The sequence below is a fragment of the Salvelinus sp. IW2-2015 genome, linkage group LG33 (assembly GCF_002910315.2).
Source record: "Salvelinus sp. IW2-2015 linkage group LG33, ASM291031v2, whole genome shotgun sequence".
NCBI lineage: Eukaryota > Metazoa > Chordata > Actinopteri > Salmoniformes > Salmonidae > Salvelinus > Salvelinus sp. IW2-2015.
In genome coordinates this window covers 9,922,360-9,945,748 of record NC_036872.1, presented here as the reverse complement: position 1 = coordinate 9,945,748, position 23,389 = coordinate 9,922,360, and the positions used below count along the sequence as shown (strand labels likewise).

Genomic DNA, 23,389 nt, shown 5'->3' with positions numbered 1-23,389 from the left:
ATATCATTGGTGGTTGTCAGGGAAACAGCCAGTCAAGTAGCCCAAACACAGGTGTAACTGTCGGAGTATGTGAGTGCCTGCACAGGTGTGATGGCTATCTGCTTAGCTGAGGTCTCCATGGCCTGAGAAGGAGAGAGCAGGCTGACCCAAAGAAGATAGTAAGAGGACAACACTCAGGCAAAATGCCTCAGAAGAAAAATGACATTGCAATTATAATGGAAGATGGTGAGTTGGATTTATTCTGTTCCTTTTTCCTATTTTGGATTTCTCTTGAATACTGAAGAATATTCAGTTCTTCAGTTTCTTTGAGGTGTTCGTGGTAAATATGGAAGTAGTACATAGATGTACTACTAGATGTTCTATAACATGTAACAGAATCCATACTGTTAAACCGTAAAGGAACAGTAAGATTATGGTATTTCTGTTGGTTCAAAGACAAAATACAATATTTGTGGATATTCTGAGTGACTGTGGTGTTGCATCACAACGTTTTTGTATTTTATAGTGGGAATTGAAATCGATGGAGAGTTAGACAGTGGGAGTGAGGGTAAGTCATATGATGGAGAAAGTGTTTGATGCGTGTGTTTATGTGAGTTTGCTTACTTCCTGCAAGTGGGTGTATGTACAGTCAAGCTCACTTCGATTGATTGTTGATATTTAAAAATATATTATTTTGAAAAATATGACATTCCAAAGGGGAAACACACCTCGTCAAAATGATGACATTTAGTTGTCAACATTATGGAACAAACATAAAAAAGGAAGTGGGAGGCTACCAACCTGCCTGATTTATATGTTTGTTTAATTGTTCAGGTTTGAATGCAATCTATGGATCTATGAAGCCTTTGTCTCTCTGTTAATATTTGTGTGAGTGTGTGTGTATCAGATGAGGCCAGGTGGAGGGACAGAAACAGGAAAGCCAAAGCCTCTCCACGAGCCGGGGGACGGAACGGCAAACCGGCCACCACTGAGGACGAAGAGGAAGAGGAGGATCAGGACGAGGCACCGAGGAAGAGGGCTCGTAAGAAGAAAGCCAGGGCCCAGGACAGCGAGGATGAGGAGGAGGAAGACGACAGAAGCGTCAAGCGGAAGGGCACAAAGGCTGCGGGCAGAAAGAAAAAGGCAGTCAAGGAGGAGAGTGAGGAGGAGGAGGAGGAGGAGGAGGAGGAGGAGGAACGAGGGAAGAAAAAGAAAGGCGGAAAAGTGACTAGCAAGAAGCAGAAAGACGAGCAGAACAAGGAAAAGAAGGGAGATGCCAAAGGCAAAGGAGGGAAGGACAAAGGGAACGGGAAAGACAAGAAAAAGAAGAATGGAAAGTACAGCAGGTGCAGTATCCTTTGAGAGGGCCATCTCTCTCACGTATCACCACACTCCACGCACCCTCATGTATGAGGGAGGACTCTGACAGACTCTGTTGGTATATGCCCCTTCATTGTATTGAGTTATTGCTTCAGGGAGTTGAGTTATGAAATTGGGTTATGGGGTTGCGCTAAAGTGTTCCAAAATACTATGACAATGACCCAAGCAATGACCCAAGCTCAATGGTTTGCCGCTAACGTTAGCATGACAACGTCCCTGACATATTTTTTTTAAATGTCCCCGGAAAACAGTATTTGATAAACATTAGTAGAAGGACATGCTGTAATGGTTATAACAACATTTGGGAAAATTATCCAATTATGTTTATTTTTTTTACATTTCTAGAATGTGTTAACTAAACTTTTATGGAGAAATCGTTATAGCCATGTGATGGGAACATCCCTAGGGACATCCATGGAAACCTTGGTTACAAACGTGTCAACATGATCAAAATGTCACAACTAAAGTTTTGGAAAGGGACAGTCAACCAGAATTTGTTACCAGAATAGAGTTGGGTTGTAGTGGTATTTGTGCTTGCTCACACATGGGGTAGTGTTAGGTCATAGCATTGCGTTGAGGGATAACATGGTCAGAATGGGGTTGGAGTTTAAGCTAGATTCCTGAATTGAAACAATAACAAAGCGGTACCCCGCCTCTGTTTCACTAGTCTCCTAACCTGCCACGTTAACCTGCTGTGTAAATTCTCCTAACCTGCTACGAAAAGTCACTTCCGGTTGTAGTTGTACACCCTCTAGTCAGAACCCAAATTCTTAGATGCAAGACTGACCATCTATGATATCACAATTATAGTTTTGACCATGTTTTGAGGCAATACAGGTCTGGTTAAAATGTACATTGTAAAAGAGTAAAAACAAGCGTATATGTTGTGTTCTGATGGGGTATGACAGTTGACCTAAGCTCATGGGGCATTTACAATGCATTCTGAAAGTATTTTACACATTTTGTTACATTACAGCCTTATTCTAAAATGTATTAAATTTAAAAAAATCTTCATCACTCGACACACAATACCGCCTAACGACAAAGTGAACACAGGTTTTTAGAAATGTTTGCAAATGTATAAAAAATATAAAGCAGAAATACCTTATTTACATAAGTACTCAGACCCTTTGCTATGAGACTCGAAATTGAGCTCAGGTGCGTCCTGTTTCCATTGACCATCCTTCAGATGTTTCTACACCTTGATTAGAGTCCACCTGTGGTAAATTCAATTGATTGGACATGATTTGGAAAGGCACACACCTGTCTGTATAATGTCCCACAGTTGAGAGTACATGTCAGAGCAAAAAACCAAGCCATGAGGTCGAACGAATTGTCCGTAGAGCTCCGAGACAGGATTGTGTTGAGGCACAGATCTGGGGAAGGGTACCGCATCATTGAAGGCTCCCAAAAACACAGTGGCCTCCATCATTCTTAAATGGAAGAAGTTTTGAGACACCAAGATTCTTCCTAGAGCTGGCCGCCTGGCCAAACTGAGCAATCGAGGGAGAAGGGCCTTGGTTCCTCTGTGGCAATAAGAGAACCTTCCAGAAGGACAACCATCTCTGCAGCACTCCACCAATCAGGCCTTCATGGTAGCGTGGCCAGACGGAAGCTACTGCTCAGCAAAAGGCACATGACAGCCCGCTTGGAGTTTGCCAAAAGGCACCTAAAGACTCTCAGACCATGAGAAACAAGATTCTCTGATCTGATGAATCCAAGATTAAACTCTTTGGCCTGAATGCCAAGAGTCAAGTCTGAAGGAAACCTGGTGAAACATGGTGGTGGGAGCATCATGCTGTGAGAATGTTTTTCAGCGGCAGGGAATGGGAGACTGTCAGGATCGAGGGAAAGATGAATGGAGCAAAGTACAGAGAGATCCTTAATGAAAACCTGCTCCAGAGCGCCCAGGACCTCAGACTGGGGCGAAGGTTCACCTTCCAACAGGACAACGACCCTAAGCACACACCCAAGACAATGCAGGAGTTCCTTCGGGACAAGTCTCTCTATGTCCTTGAGTGGCCAAGCCAGAGCCCGGACTTGAACTTGATCGAACATCTCTGGAGAGACCTGAAAATAGCTGTGCAGCGACGTCTGTATCCATCCTGACAGAGCTTGAGAGGATCTGCAGAGAAGAATGGGAGAAACTCCCCAAATACAGGTGTGCTAAGCTTGTAGCGTCATACCCAAGAAGACTCTGTATTCACTGCCAAAGGTGTTTCAACAAAGTTCTGAGTAAGGGTCTGAATACTTATGTAAATGTAATATTTCCGTTTGCAAACATTTCTAAAAGCCTGTTTTTGCTTTGTTATTATGGGCTATTGTATATAGATTGATGAGGGGAAAAAACGATTTAATACATTGTAGAATAAAGCTGTAACGTAACAACATTTGGAAAAAGTCAAGGGGTCTGAATACTTTCTGAATGCACTGTATATAAGTTATATACTTCAAGAATCAGTGGGTAAACATCATTCATTTATAAGTGCAAAAATAGATGTAGCAACTAATGATTCTAGCTTTAATGTCTGGTTGTTTCAATGGATGGACATGCTTACTGGATAATTCTAGGATGTCTGTCATTAGACTTGCATACTGTATACCCCCTCTTGTCGCCTAATTTCTCACTCTGTTCTCTTTTTCTATTTTCTGTTGGTCTTCCAGATGCTTTTCAACATTATGTGACAAGTCCAAAGTCCTTCTGAGTTTGTACCATGATAATGCGGCACTGTGTAAAGCCACTGGCCACCTCAACTAGAACTCTACTCTGGTTGACACATGATTGACCCTGACTTGACCCCTGGCACTTGGTGACAGCTCTTTCTTCTGACAGCTCTTCTTCTTCGGGCGAGTCAGGGGACGAGGATTCTCTGTCGGAGGGGGAGATGGCTTCTCTGAAGGAGGAGGTGGAGGAGAAGAAGAAGCTGATAGCCACACTCAGGAACAAACCGTGGCGCATGAAGAGGAGACTCAAACTCCTCAAGTAAACAAAATGGACGCATTTCACATGACGTGCATTCCTCTGCCGATTTCCCATTGGCTGATTGCCTTCATGACAGCTCTTGCTGTGCTGTTTTTCTCTTTCCTATAATAGTTTACACATTCCTGAAGGTTTATACCGTCACTTGGCACACATGTCAAATCAAATCAAATCAAAACAAATCCAATTGTATTTGTCACATGTGCCAAATACAACAGTTGTAGACTTTACAGTGAAATGCTTATTTACAAGCCCTAAATCAACAATGCAGTTTTAAGGAAAATAAGTGTTACGAAGTCTTTTGGACCTAGACTTGGCACTCCGGTACCACTTGCCGTGTGTTAGCAGAGAGAACAGTCTGTGACTAGGGTGGCTGGAGTCTTTGACAAATTTCAGGGCCTTTCTCTGACACTGCATGGTATAGAGGTCCTGGATGGCAGGAAGCTTGACCCCAGTAATGTTCTGGGGCGGATGCAATACCCTCTGTAGTGCCTTGCAGTCGGAGGCCGAGCAGTTGCCATACCAGGCAGTGTTACAACCAGTCAGGATACTCTTGATGGTGCAGCTGTAGAAAGTTTTGAGGATCTCAGTACCCATGCAAAATCTTTTCAGTTTCCTGAGGGGGAATATGCTTTGTCGTGCCCTCTTCACAACTGTCTTGGTGTGTTTGGACCATGATAGTTTGTTGGTGATGTGGACACCAAGGAACTTGAAGCTCTCAACCTGCTCCACTACAGCCCCGTCGATGAGAATGGGGGCGTGCTCGGTCCTCCTTTTCCTGTAGTCCACAATCATCTCCATTGTCTTGATCACGTTGAGGGAGAGGTTGCTGTCCTGGCACCACACGGCCAGGTCTCTGACCTCCTCCCTATAGGCTATCTCATCGTTGTCAGTGATCAGGCCTGTTGTGTCATCGGCAAACTTATTGATGGTGTTGGAATCGTGCCTGGCCATGCAGTCCTGAGTGAACAGGGAGTACAGCAGAGGACTGAGCACACACCCCTGAGGGGCCCCCGTGTTGAGGATCAGCATGGCGGATGTGTTGTTACCTACCCTTACCACCTGAGGCAGCCTGTCAGGAAGTCCAGGATCCAGTTGCAGAGGTAGGTGTTTAGTCCCAAGGTCCTTAGCTTAGTGATGAGCTTCGAGGGCACTATGGTGTTGAACACTGAGCTGTAGTCAATGAATAGCATTCTCACATAGGTGATCCTTTTGTCCAGGTGGGAAAGGGCAGTGTGGAGTGCAATAACAATTGCATCACCTGTGGATCTGTTGGTGCGGTATGCAAATTGGAGTGAGTCTAGAATTTCTGGGATAATGGTGTTGATGTGAGCCATGACCAGCCTTTGAAAGCACTTCATGGCTACAGACGTGAGTGCTACAGGGCGGTAGTCATTTAGGCAGGTGACCTTAGTGTTCTTGGGCACAGGGACTACGGTGGTCTGCTTGAAACATGTTGGTATTACAGACTTAGTCAGGGACAGGTTGAAAATGTCAGTGAAGACACTTGCCAGTTGGTCAGCGCATGCTCGAAGTACACGTCCCGGTAAAACCGTCTGGCCCTGACGGCCTTCTGAGTGTTGACCTGTTTAAAGGACTTACTCACATCGGCTACAGAGAGCGTGATTACACAGTCGTACGGAACAGCTGATGCTCTTATGCATGTTTCAGTATTACTTCCCTCGACGCGAGCATAGAAGTAATTTAGCTCATCTGGTAGGCTCGTGTCACTGGGCAGCTCGCGGCTGTGCTTCCCTTTGTAGCCTGTAATAGTTTGCAAGCTCTACCACATCCGACGAGCGTTGGAGCCAGTGTGGTACGATTCAATCTTAGTACTGTATTGACACTTTGCCTGTTTGATGGTTCGTCGTAGGGCATAGCAGGATTCCTTATAAGCTTCCGGATTAGAGTCCCGCTCCTTGAAAGCGGCAGCTCTACCCTTTAGCTCAGTGGGGATGTTGCCTGTAATCCATGGCTTCTAGTTGGTATATGTACGTACAGTCACTGTGGGGACGACGTCATCAAAGCACTTATTGATGAGGCCAGTGACTGATGTGGTGACTGATGTGTCCTCAATTCCATCGGAAGAATCGCGGAACATATTCCAGTCTGTGTTAGCAAAACAGTCCTGTAGCTTAGCATCTGCTTCATTTGACAACTTTTTTATTGACCAGTCACTGGTGCTTTAGTTTTTGCTTGTAAGCAGGAATCAGGAGGAAAGAATTATGGTCAGATTTGCCAAATGTCGGGTGAGGGAGAGCTTTGTTTGCATCTCTGTGTGTGGAGTAAAGGTGGTCTAGAGTTTTTTTCCCCCCTCTGGTTGCACATTTAACATGCTGGTAGAAATGAGGTAAAACGGATGTAAGTTTCCCTGGATTAAAGTCCCCGGCCACTAGGAGAGCCACCTCTGGATGAGCATTTTCCTGTTTGCTTATGGCCGTATACAGCTCATTGAGTGTTGTCTTAGTGTCAGCATCGGTTTGTGGTGGTAAATAGACAGCTAATAAGAATATAGATGAAAACTATCTTGGTAAATAGTGTGGTCTACAGCTTATCTTGAGATACTCTACCTCAGGCGAGCAAAACCTTGAGACTTCCTTAGATTTCGTGCACCAGCTGTTGTCTACAAATATACATAGACCGCCACCCCTTGTCTTGTTCTATCCTGCCGAAAATGCTTTAAAGCTGCCAACTGTATGTTATTTATGTCGTCGTTCAGCCATGACTCGGTGAAGCATAAGATATTACAGTTTTTAATGTCCCGTTGGTAGGATATACGTGCTTGTAGCTCGTCTATTTTATTATCCAATGACAGTACGTTGGCTAATAGGTAAAGGCAGATTACCCACTCGTCGTCAGATCCTTACAAGGCACCCAGACCTACGTCCCCGATATCTCCGTCTCTTTCTCCTGCGAATGACGGGGATGAGGGCCTTGTCGCGTGTCTGGAGTAAATCTTTTGCATCAGACTCGTTAAGGAAAAAAATATATTCTTCCAGTATGGGGTGAGTAAACGCTGTCCTGATATCTAGAAGCTCCTTTCTATCATAAGAGATGGTGGCAGAAACATTATCTACAAAATAAGTTACAAATAACGCAAAAAAACACACACAGTAGCACAACTGGTTAGGGGATCGTAAAATGGCAGCCATCTCCTACTTATCACTACCGCCATTATTTCACGTTGTTTCAACTTAATTTTATTGAAATGACGTGGAAACAACATTGATTCAACCTGTGTGTTATTTATCATCTTATTTGTGATATATATGTTTTTGTTTAATTGAATTAAAGCATAATTGTGTCTGATGCTACATTGCCTGATACATTTTCCTATTTTCTGAGTGTGTGTGAAATCCTTTAAACTACTTTGTGGAACCACAAAGTAGTCAGATTGTCCATCACCTTTTGAACTATTTAGGAGTTTCGTGAATTGGCTTTGCTGATTGATGTTCTTTGAATTGTTGTTTTTTTAGACAGTTTCTCACTTGTATCTCCAACGTGAGTGTATCTCCACTGACCAGTATTAACCTATCATTCACTCTTAAAAGGGTTCTACCCAGAACCATTTAAAGTTATTCAGTTTGTCCCAGTAGAAGATCCCTTTTATGGTTCCAGGTAGATCCTTTTAACTTAACATAAAACTCTTTTAGAACTTTTTTTGTTTCTAACAGTGTTGGGTTACATTTAAAAAAACTAAACAAGGCCTGCTGGACTTGTGCCCTCTGGGACCTGTGTTGAAAAAACACTGTATTCCAGCCAGGGTTGTGAGCTGACAGTCACTTACAGTTCAGGACACAAGCACTGTACAGAATTAAGACAGATGAGACGCCTTGACTTTTTCATGAGCTCAACACTGTCTAATATGCATGCAGTTGTAGCTGCCTGTAGCTTGCCAGTCCCCTCTCATCACTGGTCTTTCCAGGTTGATAATCTTTCATCACATGGCCTCCAAATTTCCCTGACTAGTAATTTACAGTCTTGATTGATGGATTGGTTGTTTTCTCATCTACTTAATTTAATCATGACTAATTCATGATTGGGTCGGCAGGTAGCCTAGTGGTTAGAGCATTGGACTAGTAACCGAAAGGTTGCAAGATTGAATCCCTGAGCTGACAAGGTAAAAATCTGTCATTCTGCCCCTGAACCAGGCAGTTAACCCACTGTTCCTAGGAATAGTTGAAAACATTGAAAATAAGAATTTGTTCTTAACTGACTTGCCTAGTTAAATAAAGGTAAATAAAATTCACCCGTTATAAATTTGAAAAGTCGATTCATTGGTTGGCGGTTCTTCAAGCCAGTGATTGATATATTTTTTTGTTGGTTGACGGGTCATCCTTTTTTATGGGTTGGAATTGTAGAGAATGCCAGGCGTTTGTGGAGAAGTTTGAGGGGGCTCTGGGAAAGGGCAAAGGGAGGAAGCTCTATGCCTACAAAGTCATGATGGCTAAGGTAACTTTTCTCAGTCCACACATACTTCACGCAATTATGCATTTATATACTTTAAGACTTAAGTTATAACGTGCATACAATACAACTTTTAATCATAAGTTCATCATTAGCTTCATGATTTGTCATGACCATAATATAATTAGCAGAATGTTTGTTGCCCTCATCAGTTACAACCTGATATGTCAGTCAGGAACTATACTTTTGTGATAAACTTATCTTTTCAAATATTCTCTCATAACCTTTTTATTTTCCTCAGAAAATGATCAAGTTCAACCGTGACTTTGACAATTTCAAAACAGCCTGTATTCCGTGGGAAAGAAAGATAAAAGAGGTGGAGAGTGGGTACTGTTATTAAACCTATTTGAGTTACTATCTTGTTCATGTCGTGTAGTTTTATCTATTCATCATGTAACTTTTGGAGTTTGACCTCTAACCCTCAGGTCACTTTGGGTCATCTGTGGCTTCCTACTTCATCTTCTTGCGGTGGATGTACGGTCTAAACCTGGTCCTGTTTGCGTTCATGTTTGGTCTTGTGGTTCTCCCAGAGGTGAGCAGCTTTTTACCTTAAGCGCAGAGTCCATTGTTTTGCAATACTGTTGTAGTACATTTGGTCAGTATATGGAGAGATATCTCATTCTCCCAATCCCCACTTCCCTCTCTTTTTGTTTCTCTTTTCCTACTGTCCGGAGGTGATGATGGGTCTTCCGTATGGGTCTATTCCCAGAAAAACTGTTCCCAGAGCAGAGCAGGACAGAGCCATGGACATCTCTGTCCTCCTTGATTTTGGTGTGAGGATCTTGGAGTGACTTACTACTTCCTTTGGAGTGACACACTTCCTTCCAAGCAATTGCCTTGTGATGTCACATTTAGAAACCTTGTTTAGACTTAAACTACTGGATATGACTGGTTCAGGTTTACGTGACATGATTATAGCTATGAAAAAACATACATACATTGTGATGTCATACAGTACTTTTAAAATACAGGTACAAATGTGATTTTAAGACATAAGGTGTCATACATGTTCATGAATAACTGCATGATAAAGCATTGTACTTGCAGGCTTTAAGTTAAGTGTAACACATTTTCAGTAAGAATATATGCCATTTAGCAGACACTATTATCTAAAGCAACTTACAGTCATGCGGCATACATTTTACATAGTGGTGGTCCTGGGAATCAAACCCACTACCCTGGCGTAACAAGCACCATGTTATACTAACTGAGCTACAATGGAACATGTCAGGTTAACTGCCAAGACCCTGCCCAGTCTTAATGTTAATTAAGGCTGTTTGGGCCTGGGTATTGCTATCTTATCTCAGTGCCAGTAACATCGACTGACAACAGGCAGCAACGAAAAGTAAGTCGAGGAAGTTGTCCAAATGAACGCAACTCTGTATTTTACTCTTTTCTGATGGACCCTTGATAAGTTATTCAGTGGGATGGTTTTGCAGGCAGTTTGGTTGCTTGTGTTCTCCCTGTATTTCAGATCTCTGTCGGCTGGTAATGACAGAGGTATTGCTGATTAGAATATTAAACACATTGTTATGCTCTGCAGTTGATGAAAGGAATCCAGTCATATCCACCACACGGTGGATATGGGGGGTCCTGCTAACTATACATAGACCACTGTATCGCCATCTGATCCTGCCATTCTTTGATTGGGTTTGTCGTATGCCTATGTACTTGGTTTGCTGGTGTGTAATGTGTTCGGCAGGGCTGGCCCTAGGCATAAGAACCTGTCACTATCATTTTGCATCTACATCAGCTTTCTTTGAGATGGATTGCTTTCATACATCCATGATTATTTTTGTTAATTTCAACAGGGTTACTGCAAGTACTCTATTCTCTTCTATGGTTTCTATAATGCCGAGCGCACCATCGGAGTCCTCCAGTTCAGACTGCCTCTCTCCTACCTACTAGTTGGTGTAGGCATCTTCGGCTACAGCCTGATGGTGGTCATTAGAACGTGGGTAAAACACACACACACACACACACACACACACACACACAACACACACACACACACACACACACACACACACACACACACACACACACACACACACACACACACACACACACACACACACACACACACACACACACACACACACACACAACACACACAACACACAACACCACACGTACGTGCACACAGTAAATACTAATCCACATTCACACCCCGTATCTAAAATATTGATGCTAGCAACCCTTCCATTGCCAGCTCACTCCCTCCGCATTTTTCCAGTCAGCACTTGGATTCGAACAGCAACCCTCCAGTTACTTGCCCACATCTCTAAAATCAAGCCCCCCCCCCCGCCTCCCAGTACAGTGTATGTCACATCCATCTTCTGTGTTCCTCAGGATGGCCCGTAACTCGGACGAGGGAGGAGACGGTGGGGATGACGGACAGTTCACCTTCGCATTTAAGATGTTCACCAGCTGGGATTACCTCATTGGCAATCCAGAGACAGCCGACAACAAGTATGCCTCCATCACCACCAGCTTTAAGGTAAACACAGCAGAAGCTAATTCCTATCCATAGCTAGTAGGCCAACCTTCTACTATCTTGACGCTGTTGTTTATGACGATTCCACACCAGGACAGCCTGGACATATTTTGTCTATCTCACATAGAAACTTCATTGGGAGGAGGGGGAATCATGATGACAGTGGGCATTTTATGCCCTTTTTAGACCTATATATGCCTCCTGTAAGACCCTATGATCCGTACATGACACAGACAACACCTTGGTGTCATTATACTCCTTATAGTGTGCTCTAACATATGGAGTATGTCAACATTCTGAAATAAAAAAATGTATGACCCATTTTATACATAGAAATGGACGTTTATGTAATTAACCAATCACAGTCCTCCTTTAGGATTACACATTCAGCAAATCTCTAGCAGAAGGAGTTCCGTTTGAATACGTTTTCCCATACACTGTGTTGGTGGTGCTGATAAAATGTATTATAACTTCAAAATTAGCAGAGAGCCCACTCTGTAAATGTGATGTACTTGTAGAGTATATTGTTCCAAACAATATGTCCTAAAATTAACAAAATCAAAAAGGCTACTTTTGAGATTAATATTAATAGTTTCAACTTTGAATAAATGAATGTGAATAATTGTATTTCAGAATCTAGACATACTCCATATGTTAGAGCACACTATAAGGAGAACAATGGCACCACGAAGTTGTCTGTATCATTTACGGATCATAGATCATAGGGTCTTACAGGAGGCATGTATAGGTCTGAAAAGGACACTTTTTTCATTATTTTCTGAAAGATGACTCTTGATACAAATGTAAAAATGATGTCAAACATCTTCCTGCATTGAAGTTTATATGTGAAAATTGCCAGAACAATCTGAGATACCTAAAATATTTTTGGGCTGTCCTGGCGTGGAATCTCCCCATAACATTGTTCTGCAAATATCCGTTCTCCTGCTCTTATCTTCAATCTCCCAAGAATCATATGCACATAAAAAGGTACTACATGTATGAGCCTACACACTTACTATCTTCAAACAAAATATTCTCTGTGTTTCTCACTGACCGGACTGTTCTTGGTAGGAATCCATAGTAGACGAACAGGAGAACCAGAAGGATGAGAACATCCACTTGCGGAGGTTCCTGCGGGTTCTAGCCAACTTTTTAATCCTCTGCAGCCTGGGGGGCAGCGGCTTCCTCATCTATTTTGTGGTCAAGAGGTCTCAGGAGTTTGCCAACCTAGATCAGGATGAGCTTTCCTGGTTTGAAAAGAATGAGGCAGGTACAGTTGTTTTGATCAGATACAGTGCTTTGCAAAAGTATAAAGTATTCAGCCTGTTTGTTTAGGCAAGTCTAAATTAGTTCATAGGCAAAATGTGGCTTAACAAATCACATACAGTGGCAAGAGAAAGTATGTGAACCCTTTGGAATTACCTGGACTTCTGCTTAAATTGGACATAACATTTTATCTGATCTTCATCTAAGTCACAACAATAGACAAACACAGTCTGCTTAAACGAATTACACACAAACAATTATACATTTTCATGTCTTTATTGAACACACCGTGTAAACATTCACATTGCAGGGTGGGAAAAGTATGTGAACCCTTGGATTTAATAACTGGTTGACCCTCCTTTGGCAGCAATACCCTCAACCAAATGTTTTCTGTAGTTGTGGATCAGACCTGCACAACGGTCAGGAGGAGTTTTGGACCATTGCTCTTTACAAAACTGTTTCAGTTCAGCAATATTCTTGGGGTGTCTGGTGTGAACCGCTCTCTTGAGGTCATGCCACAGCATCTCAATCGGGTTGAGGTCAGAACTGGGCCATTCCAGAAGGTGTATTTTCTTCTGTTGAAGCCATTCGGTTGTTGATTTACTTCTGTGTTTTGGGTCGTTGTCCTGTTGCATCACCCAACTTTTGTTGAGCTTCAATTGGCGGACAGATAGCCTAACATTCTCCTGCAAAATATCTTGATAAACTTGGGAATTCATTTTTCCGTCAATGAAGGCAAGCTGTACAGGGCTTGAGGCAGCAAAGCAGCTCCAAACCATGATGCTCCCTTCACGATACATTACAGTTGGGTTGAGGTTTTGATGTTGGTGTGCTGTGCCTTTTTTTCTCCACACATAGTGTTGTGTGTTCCTTCCTAATAACTCAACTTTAGTTTCATCTGTCCACAGAATATTTTGCCAGTAGCGCTGTTGAACATCCAGGTGCACTTTTGCTAGCTTCAGACGTGCAGCAATGTTTTTGGACAGCAGTGGTTTCTTCCGTGGTGTCCTCCCATGAACACCATTCCTGTTTAGCGTTTTATGTATCGTAGACTTGTCAACAGAGATGTTAGCATGTTCTAGAGATTTCTGTAAGTCTTTAGCGGACACTCTAGGATTCTTCTTAACCTCATTGAGCATTCTGCGTTGTGCTCTTGTAGTCATCTTTGCAGGACAGCCACTCCTAGGGAGAGTAGCAACAGTGTTGAACTTTCTCCATTTATAGACAGTTTGTCTTACCGTGGACTGATGAACATCAAGGCTTTTAGAAATACTTTTGTAACCCTTTCCAGCTTTATGCAAGTCAACAATTCTTAATCTTGGGTCTTCTGAGATCTCTTTTGTTTGAGGCATGGTTCACATCAGGCAATGCTTCTTTTGAATAGCAAACCCACATTTTGTGAATGATTTTTATAGGGTAGGGCAGCTCTAACCAACATCTCTAATCTCGTCTCAATGATTGTACTCCAGGTTAAAACTTCTCTAGGATAGGGGGCAGCATTTTCACGTTTGGATGAAAAGCATACCCAAATTCAACTGCCAGCTACTCATCCCCAGAAGATAAGATATGCATATTATTATTAGATTTGGATAGAAAACACTCTGAAGTTTCTAAAACTGTTTGAATCATGTCTGTGAGTATAACAGAACCTATTTAGCAGGCGAAACCCCGAGAACAAACCATTCAGATTTTTCTTTTTGAGGTCACTCTCTTTTCAATGGGTTTTCATTGGGAATCCAGAATTCTAAGGGACCTTCTTGCAGTTCCTACTGCTTCCACTGGATGTCAACAGTCTTTAGAAATTGGTTGAGGGTTTTTCCTTTGTGTAATGAAGAAGTAGCCCTGTTCAGAACAAGGGTCAAGTGAAGTGTACTGTTTGTTAGAGGCGCATGACCAGAAAGCTAGCTACAGTTTGTTTTAATCCGGTATTGAACACAGATTATCCCGTCTTCAATTTGATCGATTATTTACGTAAAAAAATACCTAAAGTTGTATTACAAAAGTAGTTTGAAATGTTTTGGCAAAGTTTACAGGTAACCTTTGAGATATTTTGTAGTCACGTTGAGCAAGTTGGAACCAGTGTTTTTCTGGATCAAACGCTCCAAATAAATGGACATTTTGGATATATATCGACGGAATTAATCAAACAAAAGGACCATTTGTGATATTTATTGGACATATTGGAGTACCAACAACAGAAGTTCGTCAAAGGTAAGGCATGAATTATATTTTTATTTCTGCGTTTTGTGTCGCACCTGCAGGGTTGAAATATGCTTCTCTCTCTTTGTTTACTATGGTGCTATCCTTAGATAATAGCATCATTTGCTTTCGCCGAAAAGCCTATTTGAATTCTGACATGTTGGCTGGATTCACAACCAGTGTAGCTTTAATTTGGTATCTTTCATGTGTGATTTAATGAAAGTTTGATTTGTATAGTAATTTATTTGAATTTGGCGCTCTGCATTTTCTCTGGCTTTTGGTCAAATATCTGCCTAAGTACAATGTGATTACTAGGTGTTACACAGGATTTAGCTAGTTAAAATGAAGTGTATCTTGAGGGGTACTTACTTGTAATTATTGTGTACATACATAGTATATTACCTTCATATATAGTGACCTATGAGAATATGAGCTTCTACTTTAGTCTATTATGTAGATTTTAACTAAGCTAGCTAGCTATCTAGACTAGTTGGTTGGCCTACCAAAAATGGCAGCTAACGTTTGCTAGCTAGCTTGCGAGCTAGTTCTTGGTATTTTGCTGGACAATTTAGGTAGCTAGTTTTCCAGCTAACCAGCCTAGCTAATTACCTATACTAAATCGTCCAGCACAATTTCTGTATCCAAAAAGCTAAGCAAACATGGAAAACCTACCTTCTCTAACATGTATGGGATTTTTTATCTCGTTTACAACACTTTTTTTAGTTTGTGCCAATCTCTTATGTTTGGATTTTGATTTTGATTCAGGTTCTTTGCTCTTTGTTATTACTATGGCGTCACAACACAAATTGTGGGCATGTTCGAGGTCGTCGTTATTTCGAATTCATTGTGCAGATGGACAGATCTTGACATTATGCCTTTATTCCTGGGATAAATAAATAAGTGCACAAATGCATCCTGTCCAAAAGTTAGAATGTTCTTCAACCGTGAAACCATTGCAAGGTTACATGATGAAATAAGCTTTGGTCTTTTAAATACACTTAAAATTGTCATAAACCATTATTCAACCAAGCTTAATTGACACTTGGCTAAGCCTCTCACCCTTGGTTACTGTTGCAACCTCGGACAAGATTTTCCCGGGAAGCCCAATTCAACACTCAAACCGCTGGCGAAATCCATTCACAATTATCTCAAACTGTGTTTTTAATACACAGTCAAATGAAACACAGACAGTGGTGATTTTAGCATGTAAATCTTGGTGGGGCAAACATTTTTAAATGTGGGATGCATACCAGCAAAGCCACTACACAACACAACATTAAATAATACATTAATTGCACTATACCAGTGCTACACCTAGATATCAGTGGAGCCTTGTCTGGCAGTGAAACATTTCATTCAGCATAATTTACTGCCTTTAAAAAAAACATAGTTGATATGGCTGACTTGCTTAAATAAATGTGGGTTCTACTGACAATTGAGATGTACAAACTATGGCATAAGGGGACAACAATCGGATAAGAGGTGAACCGTAATTTCGATTAAGACGTTAATGAGCGAGCTAGGACTGACGTAGTCAATATAACTATTTGTTCAGCACTGTTTAAATGTACAGCGAAAGTATTCAGAACATGGGCTGTTCTCACAGTGTTCTACCTGTACACAAAGTCAGAAATGTAGGATAAATAAAGGGGGCATATAAGCAGACAATGGAAGCTCTTACAATATTCAATGATTACATTCCTCAAAAACAGGTTGTAGGCTACATGTGCACCACCAAGTCAGAACAGTAGGCGAAATTATGAAGTGAGAACAGACCAAATTATTAGGGTGAGGCACATGGCTACTAACAGCTTACCACACAACATACACTTAGTATTACTTTCTTAGCTACAGTATACATATTTACCTGGCATATTATATAATTTATGCAGCAGCATACAAGACATGTTTGGACTCATCTTGTTGTGCTGTGCTCACTTGAACAGGAAGGTGGCGTGGCGGTCCTTCGTGGACAAATTTTGTCATCAAACTTTGTCATCAAAGTCTGGCACTCCCTGGATTTATTGTGCTTTCAAGACAACTGAGAACGCAAAGAAGAAAAAAAGGTTGAATCATTATGACGTCAGTGATCTTCAGGTCGTAGCTCTAGAAAGAGGCCCGAGTTCCTGATTTACAATTCCGAGTTGGGTGAAAGTTCAAAACGTATTTTCCCAGTCGTAGCTCGTTTTTCCTGAGGTCCCAGTTGTCTTGAACTCACTAAAGTCAGATTTTGCAGTTCCAAATCCTGCTTCATTGACAGCATAATTTTAAACTAGGAAAAGAGACCCTTAATCTTAGACTTGGGACCACACAGCCACTCCACTGAATAGCAGGCTAGTGATTGCTTTGCAGTGCTTGCAGTTAGCCACTGATTCCTTCCAAACCACTCAACTTATTGTGTAATGTTTATGTCCAATGGCCGATGAGCACTAATACGTTTTATTTATAATTTCTCTTCATTATTTATCTTCATATGACAACGATTAAAAAGGATTTGCCAGTAGATTGTCGACTTGATTCATGATGATGACTGCTAGCTAAGATTTTGAAAGTATGATGCTGACATGATCAGTCAAATCAAAGCTACTGTAGATATAACGTGATTTGACATCATTTATCTGTTGCCAATGACATTGAGCCTTCTTGGATGGGCACCTCTAATGTAACTCTGTGGCAGCACCCAGGGGGATAGCATTTTAGAACTCTAAATTTAGACTTGGCGGTGACGTAGTGTCCCCATGAGTGAAAGAACACTGAGCCAATCACGGCGCAACGCTCTGTATTTTCTTCTGGCTTGCCCCACCACCATAGAAAGCACTGAGCTAGGCTGAAACACCTGCATTTTGGAGCTGCCTTACTCAAGAAAACCAAAAAGAGACCGTGTTTGTATGCGGCTTTAGTAACTCAATGACATATATTTTATTTTACATTGTTTGCAAACTGATATGTGACATGAATTAATGCCAAAATAACATTTAGCACATTTTTCTTTTTTGTGTAAAGAAATGTGGGGCTCTGCCCCACCTGCACTGAATGACAGGTCGCCAATGAACACAGACTACCAATTGCTAATCACTGTCATTACAACTGCTTCACGGAAACCTGGTTATATTACGTGTGTAGTATGGCTAGCCACTGAATGGCTCTGAATTCACTGTCAGCAAGCAGTCAAAGCTTCTAACCACTTTTGGAGTGAACAAGTGCTCTCAAATCTTATCCTGATGTCAACAGTAGATGGGAGTTGTATTCACAACATGGGTAACTTAGCAAGCTAATATACATTTTGAGAAAAAATATATATGTTAAGTGGCTAGCTAGTTAGCATTAGCAATGTTTGGTGGTCAATGAGACTAAGAGCTAACTGAGCTAGCAAACAATATAACAAAAGTTTAATTTCATATTAAACAATACTCCATCAGCAGGCTCTGCATTTCAGGAATCACAGTAACAAGTATCCCTGGTGAAAGGTAAAATTATTTAGCCATTTAAACAGAATTATTTTAAAGAAAACTCAGTTTTTGCCATTGTGCTCACCGGTTTTCATGCATTTGAAACGTGAGCTTGTCTGAGGTGTTGGACTTGACAACAGTTGCTATCCATTGGAGCGCTGCGATTGCTAGAAAGAATTCTGGGGCGGGGATTGGTGAAGGGTCATTAGGCTCACAATTTGGCAAGCACTGAATGACTCTCACAATTTAAGCCAAAACTGTTTATTAATATGTTAAAAATGTTTGATTGGTGGTTAAGGAAGTCATTCACCCATTGTCAAGCCCCATCCTCATTAGCTACTGTTGCTATCCTGGTCAAATGTACCATTAAATGATTTAACAATTAAAAATGTTGTTTTATGTAAACCCCCCCCGTTTTTGCCATAGCGCTCAATAAGCTTCCATGCATTTCAAATTACATATGTAATTACACTGAAATAAGGACCACTTAAAATGAAGTTTTACCCTGTAAAATGTTACCACGCTTCGGTTACACCGAATACCTTTAATGAATAAGCCATTGAAATGCTTATACAAATGTTATAAATACTTTATAAATTAAATGATATAGGCTATGTTATAAATGTTTATGATTTTAAAGCTTAAAATGCTAATGAATGCTAATATCTCTTTACAAATAAAGTTTTTTTCCAGCCTTCATCCCGATGATTGGTTGTGTTTTGCCTTCCAGGTGGAGTTTGTGATGTCACTGCTGGGGCTGGTGTGCCCCCCTCTCTTTGAGACCATCGCTGAGCTGGAGGAGTACCACCCTCGTATCGCCCTCAAATGGCAGCTGGGCCGCATCTTTGCCCTGTTCCTCGGAAACCTCTACACCTTTCTGTTCGCCCTTTTTGACGAAGTCAACGCAAAGGTACCAGACAGTATGTCAGTGGCATGTACCTGCAAATGCATATGTGTGTGTTTATTCACCTGTATATGTGTATGTGTATGTGTGTGTGGCAAGATGCCACCCAGGGCGGCATCTTGCCGGGGGCGGCACAGGGCGCCCGCACAAAAAAAATTAGGAATGGTGACATTTGCGCAATCGGTTTTCTAGCGCTCATTTGCACATCACGTCAATGATATCATTTCACCGTGTGGGACTGTGGGTCAATTAACCTTGTCGGAGTGGGTGCCCTGATTCTAGTTTGTGAGCTAGGCAGGCGGTTCTAGCCATACAAGCTAGAACTGCCACTGTGTGTGTGTGATGGTGTGTTCAGTACATATTGTGTGCATGTCTATTTGACTTACTCACCTGAACCTGTCTTTGTGTGTTAACATGTGTACAGTTGGAAAAGGAGAAGTCTATTAGGAATGCCACTATCTGGGGACTGAATGAGTACTATTCCAACTATAGCTCCTACCACAACACTACTGACATCCCCCCTCCAGACATCCACCCTGCTGATGTCATCAGAGGCCCGTGCTGGGAGACCGCCGTTGGCATAGTGAGGCTTCCATGCGTTCTTCCTCCGTTTTCCCTTCGTCACTGAGTTTTTCATCCTGGTTTTTCCTCCACCTGACCTGAGCAGGATAAAGTTCCCTTCATTGTGCATCAGTGATATGACTGAGGCTGTCTGTGACATGCCGGGTGTTTCCTGTTTAGTTTTTTTTCTGTGCTGTATCTCTAGGAGTTTGTGAAGCTCACCGTCTCTGACATCCAGGTGACGTATATGACCATCCTGATTGGTGACTTCCTGCGAGCCATGATCGTGCGTTTCCTCAACTACTGCTGGTGCTGGGACCTGGAGGCTGGATTTGTACGTGCTAGGCTATCAAAGCATAACAGAACACTGACATTCTGCTGTGCGTGTGTGTGTTCTCATTTTATTGTAATCGTTTTTGGTAGCATTACATTTTTTACATTTTAGTCATTTAGCAGACACTTAATTAGAGTTACATGCCTTGCTCATGGGCATATCAACAGATTTTTCAACTAGTTGGCTTGGGGATTTGATCCAGCTAGACTACCTGCCACCTTTTACATTACAATATGGGATAAAGTGGTAATAACATGGTAATAGTATGGTAGCAAGGTATAGTTACTCAATATCAATACATCATTCTTCACAGTTACCCCTTCAATTATATTCTTATTTCAAGGTTATACACCGCATAGGTAAATACTCAATACTAGTGTTTTTCTTAGCTTATTGTAAGTGTGAGTACATTATGTGTTTGTTCCAAGTAAAATTGATACCTCACAGCGTTCATTTCGTCAACACTAACTATGACAGAAAATATTCAGCAACAACCTATTTTTCCTTATGAAAACTAATGACGATAACGAGACAAGATGCCCTGAAAAAAAAGACAACTATTACAAATTACTTTTCATTTTAGTTGATGACATTGTAACGAGACGAGACTTCCATGTGAGACTAATGGATATTCATTTGCACATGAAGCTCCGTTTGATCTGTTTGTCCAATCATAACCATGCCTTTTCAGAATATAATACAATCCTCTCATTGGTCTTTCAGTTGCGCGGGCTGCATGAGCTGAACTGCCTGGCCCTCCTCCACGCACAAAGCTACCAGGCAGTCACTTCAGTCACTCGTCTCGCCTTTGAACGGATACAGATTGTAACTAACTTCAACTAGAAAAATGATGTTTCTTACTTTCATATAGGCTATTTTTGCTTTGATCACATCAGAAGCTCAATTACTATGTGCGCTTTTGTTAATCTGTGTTTTGCCGCTCTCGTGGTCGGCTATTGAAAATGCTAATGTTATTGGCTGAATATTAGGAGTACAGTAATAATTCTGGCATCGTTGGAAAGCTTAGATTCCCCATTTTAAGGGAATCGCTGTTATTTACCCCCCATCACAAGGTTATGATGGGGAGAAAATCAGAGCTGTAGGCCTAAATGTTTTAACCTGTAGCCAAGGCTTTGTAGCCTATACATTATAGTAAATCATGGCTGGCATTGGTTAAAATCTGCCACAACAGCAATGTTGCCAGCTATATGAGGGGATAGTAGGCCTAGTTGGACAAGGCTATGTGCACGTGATGGAAATTAGAGGTAAATATGAATGATTTAATGGGGGAAAATGAGAGTAACATTTTACTGAAACAAGACTAAAATTGTCCAGAGTTTTAATCGACTGATAAACTAAAACTACAAAGCATGTAAGGACTAAAATGGGACTAAGATTAAAAGGTATTTTAGTCAAACGACTAAGACTAAAACAAAAAAATGCTGACAAAATTAACAGTGATACCACACAGACATCCGGCAAGATAGGTGATCCTTCACGTAGTGACACAGGACACTGCCCTGTTAAGTTAATTACTATGGGAGAGAAAGAGGGAGAGAGAATAGAATTACGTTTACATTATTTAACATGATTTGCAATATTTTCTGTATGTGATTCTAGCCGTCCTATGGAGAGTTTGACATCAGCGGCAACGTGCTTGGATTAATCTTCAATCAAGGAATGATTTGGTGAGTAAATATGAGACACCACATAAACCATCAACGCATTTCCACAAACCCTGTAAGTTGTGTTGATCTGCGATAAGAGTTACATTTCTATATTTGTGTTTGTTTCAGGATGGGTGCGTTCTACGCCCCTGGCTTGGTAGGGTTGAACGTCTTGCGTCTCCTCACCTCCATGTACTACCAGTGCTGGGCAGTGATGAGCTGTAACGTTCCTCATGAGAGGGTCTTCAAGGCCTCTAAATCCAACAACTTCTACATGGGCCTCCTCCTCCTGGTGCTCTTCCTCAGCCTTCTGCCTGTGGTTTACACCATAATGACCCTGCCGCCCTCCTTCGACTGTGGCCCCTTCAGGTGTCTCTCATACACACGCACAGACACACACACACACACTAGGCACACGTCTAATGCTGATCTCTTGTCTACCAGCGGAAGGGAGCAAATGTATAATGTCGTCATGGAGACTATAGAGAACGACCTACCAGCATTCATTGGGGATATCTTCACCTACGCAACTAATCCTGGGCTGATCTTACCAGCAGTGCTGCTGATGGTGTATGCGCACGCACACACGCACACGCACACACACACACACACACACACACACACACACACACACACACACACACACACATTACAGCAACCCACATATGGTCGTAGTAAAATACACACGCTCATCATAATACATGCCATGTTTAAAACGAGTTAAATAGTTTTCTGTGATCCTGTGGCAGGTTGGCCATCTACTATCTGAATGCGACCTCCAAAAACTATCAAAATGCCAACCTGGAACTGAAGAAGAAGATGCAAATGGTAAATGAGCATTATCAACTAAACTGCTGTCTCTCAAGACTTAAATGATTTACTGTAAACAATGTAATGCTACTAAGTACTTGTTGGTCAATGTGTGCACACAATGCTGATGTGGTGATTGTAGAAACACCAACAGTATTATCTGCGTTGTGTTTAGGCTAGAGATGAGGAGAAGAACCGGAGGAACAACAAGGAGAACACCAACCAGGTGATGCAGGACCTGGAAGACCTCCTGCCCAACCGCTCTCTGCTCCCCCCTGCTGCGGAGGAGGAGAAGCCCCCACCAGGTCAGTTCATATAGCCTACTCTACCTACCTACCTATCTACCGTCTCCACTCAGTGCCACCTAGTGGCTGGATGTTTTTTGGGCGTTCACAAAAAACGACCCACTTAATAAACATAACTTAAGAAACAGTTTGTTTTGAGTGAATTGTATCATAATATCGCTCCTCAGCAGAGCTACATGTATACAGGTGTACATGCACATCCACTCTGTTTTTCGCCTTTTCAGAGAAAGTGCACGAGAAGGGAAGCAAATCTCCCAAAGTGGCAAAACGTCCAGGAGCAGCAGCCAATGGCAAGGGGGTTAATCTTCAGATGGATGTTTTGTTGGATGCACCAAACCCCAAAGCAGCTGTGACCCATCCCCCAGGCCCTAGGGGGCCGTCTGGAAACGCCAGAGGACCACCCCCAGGGCCGGCGAGGGGCAGAGGGAGGGGCACACCTCCCTCTAGACGCTAAACTGGTAAAAACCAGGGTGCTAGGATGTCAATACCACCCTGACAAATCAGGCTGTAGACAAGCAGGGGAAGAGCAGGGTTGTGTTCATTAGGTACCAAACGTAAGAAAACAGACCGAAACTCCAATAAGAAAAGTCC

General features: G+C 41.9%; 1 protein-coding gene across 2 annotated transcripts; it reads left to right on the top strand.

Annotated features, from left to right (window-relative positions):
- Positions 1 to 182: 182 nt before the first annotated feature.
- Positions 183 to 23,252, top strand: tmc2b (transmembrane channel-like 2b). Of its 2 annotated transcripts, none has more exons than XM_070436949.1 (20): positions 183 to 225; positions 506 to 547; positions 887 to 1,325; positions 4,193 to 4,342; positions 8,701 to 8,791; positions 9,048 to 9,129; positions 9,232 to 9,338; positions 9,481 to 9,579; positions 10,618 to 10,760; positions 11,159 to 11,306; positions 12,375 to 12,569; positions 18,948 to 19,127; positions 19,546 to 19,704; positions 19,888 to 20,016; positions 21,637 to 21,704; positions 21,813 to 22,052; positions 22,128 to 22,253; positions 22,433 to 22,511; positions 22,669 to 22,798; positions 23,029 to 23,252. In XM_070436949.1, exons 1-20 carry the CDS (start codon positions 183 to 185, stop codon positions 23,250 to 23,252), a joined length of 2,874 nt encoding a protein of 957 aa, XP_070293050.1. The 2 variants fall into 2 exon arrangements, with proteins under 2 accessions (XP_070293050.1, XP_070293049.1); XM_070436948.1 differs by having other exon boundaries at positions 887 to 1,330; positions 4,177 to 4,342; positions 23,023 to 23,252.
- The last annotated feature ends 137 nt before the right edge of the window (positions 23,253 to 23,389 follow it).